This window comes from Centroberyx gerrardi, unplaced genomic scaffold (genome assembly GCF_048128805.1).
Source record: "Centroberyx gerrardi isolate f3 unplaced genomic scaffold, fCenGer3.hap1.cur.20231027 Scaffold_129, whole genome shotgun sequence".
In the NCBI taxonomy this organism is placed as follows: domain Eukaryota; kingdom Metazoa; phylum Chordata; class Actinopteri; order Beryciformes; family Berycidae; genus Centroberyx; species Centroberyx gerrardi.
Window position 1 is genome coordinate 4,186 of NW_027605268.1, and position 7,862 is coordinate 12,047.

The window sequence follows — 7,862 nt, forward strand, 5'->3', positions numbered from 1 at the left end:
GTGCTATGAATTCCCAAAGTCTGTTCAGCTCTTTTTTTTAATGATATATTCACATTTGTTTTTGAAAATCAGGCTTTTTTTTTTTTTTTTCAAATTGGCATTTTTTGGATGCAGTTTTGAATCTTGAATCTTGAATCTTAAATAGAAAGAGTAAGTGTTGACATAGAAATACTGAGCAAAATAAACAAAGATAAGGGCGTAATTAGGGAACCAATGTGTTTATTTTTTGTGTTGTCTTCACAGATTGACACAGTTAGGGGTTTTCTAGGGTGTTCATCCCGCAGCTGTACATTCAGTCATTTTATCTCATGACCCTAATGACACAGCAATAAAGAAAATGAATATATGAAGCTCTTCAGCTTCTGTATTTATACCACATGCAAAAAAGAACATGTCTACACTCTAAACTATGGGACATTTCCTTTGTAAAAGAAAAAATATAGGACAAATGTTTATTTTATTTCATTGGTATGATGGCAGGCCCCAGTCAGAGAAATGTTGCTCGGAGTTTGGGACTCAGAGCCTCTTTTTCCAGCGATGTAGCTCTGACAATAACGCCTGAGAGAAATGTATAGGTGGAGGAAATAAGAAAATGTTTGTAGTAACTGTAATCATCCTTTGATGATTCTTTTCTTCGTTGGTGGTGATGAGTTCCTTTGTGTTCTCTGTTCTCTGTCAGTGAGTTGATTTTCCTTCTGTGGTCCTCTGATCCCTCCATGGCGAACTCTACTCCAGTTTGATCTCCGATCTAGAGTCAAGAAATGGACAAACAACAACATCAGCTGCTTCTTTGAGTCCAGCGTCAAACCAACATATCTTGTGGAATGTAGGCTACTGCATCAGATTATAGGTATGGCATTGTTAAGCAAAGGCAAGAATAACATTGCTAAAATGCAAATGTTCACTTTTATTAACATAATGCAGCTTTCCTCTTTTTGCAGCATAATATCTAATAGAGTGTAGTAAGTACAGTAATAGCCATTGTAGAGGTTCCCCAAATCTGCATACACCCTACATTAGTACTTAAGGATCTTCCAAACAATTCTTATTGGAGGTGGAGCAACAATGTGACAACAATGTAGCATGAACCTCTACGGTGGCTACATCTGCACAACAACAACTGCACTCATTCAAGGGCCATCATATCACTTATATATTACTTTTACCACACCTCAAGAAAGACCTTTTTATGTAGATACCAGTCTTACAAATACAGCAAATACACTTTGATCATACTGGTTTTTGTGACATGGACAGAAGTAAACTGAATAACACAGTGTTCAAATTTCGTCTATGTTTCATGGAAAGGGAAAGCATCAGCGGTGTGCCACACACATCACAGCCACAGACAGGTTACATTTCAAGAGTGATAGGGATGCCTGTCACACTGTGTGTTATACTTACACTTCTGCTCAGTGTATAGCAATGAGATGCAGCATGGGAGGAGAGAGGACATAACACATCTTAATCAGTTTTGTTACAGAAGATTCAATGCTATATTTTTTGTTGATGTAAAGTGTCATAGGTAGATTTTAAATGGCAGATTTTATACAAAGCAATGCACTCACCTGCAGGTTTTGGGGACATCAGAAGCAGAGGAACCTCTACTGTGACATCACTGAAAATGAAAATAGAATTTTTTCAATAAAAATTATATTATTCTCACATATCAATAACACACTGATAGATGACCAAGCATGCAGGAAATCAATATTTACCTTGATGTTAGGCCACCCAATAGGCTGTGAAAGAGAAAAAATAACAATTACAACAAATTCTTAGTCCACAATTTGACATGAAGAGAAAAAATGTCATGCAAAAGTATTGTCTATTGAATTAGGCCTTACCCTCCGCTGGACACCATCAAATTAACCTTGACTTTGTACGCGACAATGATTCCCTGCATCTCCTTTTCTCCTTGACTCCTGTGAGAGGACAGGAATAGTTTGCTTTAAGACAGAATAAGTGGATGATACAATGCAGGGTTATATCACCAGCACTCAAAGAATAAGAGGATGAAGACCCGTCCTGGGCTCAGTGTAAGCCCATCGGTGTGGGACTTTATGACTGACTTACAGTGTGGTAGACGCTAGGTTGGTGTCCCCGTCTTTTAGCCGTCCATCCACTGCAAGGCCGCGCTTCTCTTTGTTGTTGGTCAGCAGGGGGATTAATTGGAAGCTCTTCTCAAACGTTGAGTTGGCATTTATTGTCTCCCTGGGTATGGCATTGAAGTAGAGGTTGTGACTCTCAACTAAAAATACATTGTTAAGACTACTATAATGCACGTTCGGTTTGTCTAACAGAGATTTGTTGGGGTTAATTCACTTTTCTTTAATCCAAAAAGTACAATTAAAATGCAATTCAGATAACAATGACTAAGTAGCCTAACTTAATTGAATTGAAACTGAAATAAAGACACATTTGTTAGAAAGAAATCCTCACCCAAACTCCTCACTGCAGACAGACTTGGTGTAAGTGTCAGATGAGTAGAGCACTACAGATGTTGACTGCTCAACTAATCAGAAAAAATAAAGCTCTGTCAGAATCATCAGCTAAAATGTATGGTGGTTGGACACACACACACACACACACACACGCACACACACACACACACACACACACATTTAAATGAATATAACTTAACCCTTTGTCCCTACCTGATATTTGGATTTTCTTCACAACCTTGGTGGTCTCGTTGTTGACTTTTACTTTAATGGTGATTGGATCGCCATGGTAATAAGTCTAAGAGTGAAAACAATACATTTTGTTGAATCTAGCAAAATTAGCTTAGCAATTAGTATTATTATGTAATGCTAAATGTGCATATTGTGTCGCATACCTCTTTTTCAAGGGAGGCCTCCAAGTGAACTGGTTTGTCAGTCATCATGAATTGCTTGGTGATATCAGCCTTGGGTCCGGCTTTGGTGTTAGATGGTGCAAACTGTATTTTACGAATCATCAGACGACAAGTGTCCCTGAGAGCAGAAAACAACACAAGCAAAGAGAGTCAGGGGAAAGCCCTCTACTGCTCCTTTAGGCTACAGCATGCAAGACTGGACTGGCAATATGGTTTGACTGGGAGCATACATACTTCTTCTCAATGACCTCATCTGCACTGTCGGCATGATTGGCAACGTAGCCTTTCACCTCAAAGTCAACACCACAAGCCTGCGACAGGACAAGAACAAAATAAATGTTTTGTATGTGAAAAGTTTAAAAGTAACTTATGAGCGTTAGAGAAAAGAAACAAGGAAAAGAGACTGTAATAGTACCTTGCCGGCATCGTTTGGCCCAGGCTGCAAGGAGACTGAGCATGGGAGATTTGCTGGCATCTGAAACAGGAGGGAACAAGGCACACAAATGGATACATTTGAACATGATGATTGTAAAATTAAAGGGCATGTAAAACAATGATTTATGGTTGATCTATACAGCATTGCTCTGAAGCAACAGTGAGGGATATATGCTCCCTCACCTGGAAAGAAAAGGGATGTCCTTGCTCTCCAACTTTCTTCAACAGGGCTTCCTGCATTGGAGTGTTGGGTGGGTTTGCACCTGTAGATGGGTAGATTTGCACACGCTGTACCCAGATGTCTCTCCTGAAGGACAGACCAATCACATCCAAGTCTTCGCTGCCATAGCGGAAGGCACAAGCAAGGTAGACAAATACTGCAAAGGCAATGGACACATAGTCTCAAACATTAGTCTGTGTGTTGGGTAAGTTGAATTCAGGTGACACAAGTTTTAACATTTTTTCCCAAAGTAGACAGTGAATGAGATAAAAGTACCTTTTCTGCCATTAAGAGCAGAAGGGTCCACTTTCAGCACCCCATCTACAAATAAGAAGAGAAACAACATCACTAGATTATACAAAGACACACATACATGCGCACACATGAGCATGCACAAACACACATGGAAGTCAGAAGCATCGTGCTACACACCAACTATTTCCACTGAATCCACATTGTCCACAAAGTCTCTCTTCCCCAAGTACAAGGCAATCTGAGGGAGAATAAGAGAAAAGTTTTGGAGTTATTTCTGGCAGTTGCTAGAGCTACAAATTGTACTCCTCCCCATGCCCGAGAAATACCCTATAATGACTATGTTAGAGAGGCCACTTACATTGCCATTGCCACTGGTCTTCTTGAAAACCCTACAGAGAAAGTGAAAAAGAAAAGTCAATGAATTAGACTATTGCCAAGGTCACTAAATGAGACAAACACAAGATACTCAGGACCAATTCCACATATCCAATATAATAACAACAACAATATCAACAATGATGATAATGATAATATTTATAATATTAATAAACTTAAATTATATAGCACTTTTCAAAACAAAGTACAGTGAGATAAAAAAAAAGATTTACAAACAATAGAGTAACATCAATATCATATATACAAGAAAACAGAAAAAATAAAAACATAGGCTACATTTAAAAAAAGCTCAATTGAGATGCCAAAACAATGCAGTCCAATTTTCTCCCTGTCTTATTCAACTGCATTGCATTACAGCGAGCAGTTGTAGCGCCAAGTATGATTCATTATCTTTTTCCAGTCCTGCAGTGGTGTTAGGCCATGATGTCTTACACCTACCACTCTGCTGTCAGTTGTCAGTTCCAATTATAGGATGAACCCCCCCCCACTTCACCCGCTCTGTGACTGTGGATTAGTATTTAGGGTGGCAAGGCACCTGCTGGCACAACTGTCTAATCTGGACATAGCATAGCATTTATGTAATATCAGTATTACATCAGGTAGGCAGGCTGATTTGACTCCTCACATAAGATGTATGAAACACCTACTTATCTCTTCTGAAACTCTGCCATGCAGTGTAGACTGGTTACATTGATTGTTAAATAAGACTTGGTAACTGTGCATTGTTTGCATCAACATCCCAAAATATTGACTGATTAAATTAATATTCCTAATCTTGCCTAATCTTGTGCGCAACCCCTTTGCTCTGTGGATGCATCCTTAGCAAACAAGTAATCCTCTGTGGTGTTTGCCTCTTCCTGGTGAGTGCCCAGAAATCCCTTTAAAACTTTTCCTTTGTCTTCTAAACCTCTCTTGCAAGATCAAATCCACACAATCCGTCTTAATCAGGATTTATCCATATCCTATAAGCCTGAAGTGTTGGAGCAGTGACAGACACTCTACATGCCTCTGCTTAGATGTTAGATTGTAAGGTCATGACACTAGCTGCTGAGCTTCTTTCTGTGTGTTTGTGAATGGATTGTCGCTTTTGATCCCTGCATGCATCCAATCTCATTTCAATCAAATTAGTTTACCAAAAAACAATTTTGTTAACGTAATAGCAGTGCCATATAATATAAAACTAGTACCTCAAATTTACATTCTGTTGCAAGATAATTCAGTGATTGATAACTCATTCAGTTAGTGAGTAATAGGCTTATTACATTTCCTCCTGGAAAGTCAATTATTGCCTTAAACAACTGAATTGAAAAGGCATGGATTTAGCCTCTTATCTGAACCAGTTACCTATGCTACAGTAGCTGCTGAATATATTGGAGGAGCTGAAAGCTTCTATACTCACTTTGACATGTTGGTGGCAAAGTTGCTGATGGTGTCTGCAAATGAAAAAGACAAAAAGACTCAGTTATAAAAACTTGGCTGCCTGCAGTATCATAATATATTAAATTGGCAATGCTATGTCTATTACCCAGGTGCACAGTTTACTGTAAACTGTCATATTACTACATTGTAATTTAGCTTTCAGACAGGGTTTTTTTTGTATAACTGTCTGTTTTACTGCTCTACATGGTTTCCCAGTCCAACAGGGGCTTCAGTGAGAAGAACCACTAATAATCTTCATTAATTAACTCATAACTATTACAGCATAGACCCATCATCAGCCTATAGACAGTCTCCCACTAGAAAGACAAGATTTCAAGTTGTATAATTCATATGGAACAAATAATCCCCAAACTCTTCCTCATATTTGGCAGAATGAAAAGCATTTCCTCTCAGATAAGACAAATAAACAGATGATGAAGATGAATAAACAAAAAGGGTTGAAATGTGCATCCATGTGACGTAATAACAGTAAAAAAGTAGATAATTGTTCTGTAATGACGGCTTTGTGCAATAATTCAATTCAATTTCAATTCAAGGTGCTTTATTGGCATGAAATACTAAAGTACTTCAATGTCAACAAATTCAAATTCAAATGACAGTAATCAAAACAAATTGGTCGCATGACAGTGACAGTGAACATGATCTGGAGTTATTATCATCATATCATCTGTTGTGGGTCAGCAGGAGAATCATTTCACTTACCTTGTCCTCAGTTCCCTGGATGAGTCTGTTGTGCTCTGTAATCCGTCACAGTTGGCCGTGTGTAGTGTGTGTGAACGGCTGCCTCTTGTGTGCCTTTATACTACGACCTCCTAACCTTGTAGCCCTGCCTTCAGCTTACACAGCCTCTCAAAGAGCGCTGTTTTTAGAGACAATCCCATTAATTCATTAGACCACTGCTGTTTTGGTCCACAACGTGTTTAAATATAAGTACGAGTATGTGACTGGAAAGTAATAAGCCCAGAGAGGTGTGTATTTTAAAAGAGTGGGCGTTGTGGGCTGATTGTTTGGGTTACATATGGAGTGCTAACAACAGGTCTTGTCCCAGTTTAAACAGTTTGTCTGTGTCCCATTTTCTGTGATTTTCTACCCGACAACAGACGGTGGAGTAGAATAACAACAAAGCTCAAATCATCACTACCTCACTCTTTTTTTTGCACCACAGCTTTCTTTCACTTTCAAAGTTATTCTTTACACAGTGCATCCATACTGCACACATCTCTATCTGTGCACATATATCTATGGTCTTATGAACCATGTTTTCTTATAGCTAGTGCAGGAGCAAGGATATAATCATCAGTGAAATAACCCTGCTCATGCATGTCTTGTGTAACATGTATCAACTGAAGAAAATCAATGACCAATGTTTAGACTGGACAACACGGCCAACAAAAATGTGGAAAACTATTTGTAATTTTCTGTATTAAAAAAATAATTAAAAATGAAAACTGTTTGTCCAGACTGACCCTCTTGGAAAAATTAGAGGATTTATGGGAAACATTATAGTTTTTCTTGGAAACTTTATTAAAGAACCCTAATTTTGAAATACTTGTTATATGAAATAACTTTGATGGCTTAATAGCTGAATAAATCTTGTAGTGAAGTAATTTAACTTCTTGGCCCTAAACTGTGAGATCATTGTAAAATGTTGTCAAGGCCTCACTGGGGTTAAAAGGTTCTTGTGTGGATGGACTATAAGTGAGCGTTAAGGAATTCCCTTCCTCCAGCCAAGGCTTAGACAGGAGTAGAGTAGCCTAGTATTAGTTGGATTTTGGTTGTTATGGTAGCCAGGATGACAGATGGCTCCTCTGCCAAGCCTTGTACAATCTGTCTGCATGGCAGGTTTACAGAAATATAAGTGACCTGCTGACATGAATTGCTGTGCGCACAACAAGGCTTTACAGCTAGTATCACTATCTATCCATGTGTGATTAGAAAATTATGGTGCCGATTGATTCAACTCTTGATGGTCTTTATGGACATGATGGTGGTCAAGATTACTTCAAAGAGTGAATAGCATCAAGTATATCAAAATATCTGTTACATATCAGTGGAAAGTAACACTGTTGTAAAAGAAATTGGTCCTAAAAGGTTGTAAACAAAAGTCATTGAGAGTATTATTTAGATAAAAAAAACAATTGTGCATGTACTCAAATGCATAACTATCCTCCTCTGGGGACTTCATTGGGACAAAATTGCCATGAGTTGTATTTTGACAAGCATCATTTTTTATTTCTTAGTATTTCAAATCAGTCATAA

General features: G+C 38.3%; 1 protein-coding gene across 1 annotated transcript; it reads right to left on the reverse strand.

Annotated features, from left to right (window-relative positions):
* Positions 1-202: 202 nt before the first annotated feature.
* LOC139925656 (arrestin-C) lies at positions 203-4,980 on the reverse strand. The gene is made up of 15 exons (XM_071917123.2): positions 4,960-4,980; positions 4,126-4,194; positions 3,945-4,005; positions 3,789-3,833; positions 3,476-3,669; positions 3,273-3,332; positions 3,092-3,168; positions 2,840-2,975; positions 2,658-2,742; positions 2,443-2,515; positions 2,077-2,214; positions 1,848-1,925; positions 1,719-1,742; positions 1,565-1,618; positions 203-748 (listed from the first exon to the last, which is right to left on the reverse strand). The coding sequence occupies exons 1-15, from the start codon at positions 4,978-4,980 to the stop codon at positions 727-729; spliced, it is 1,137 nt and encodes a 378-aa protein (XP_071773224.1). The 3' UTR covers positions 203-726.
* Positions 4,981-7,862: the final 2,882 nt, after the last annotated feature.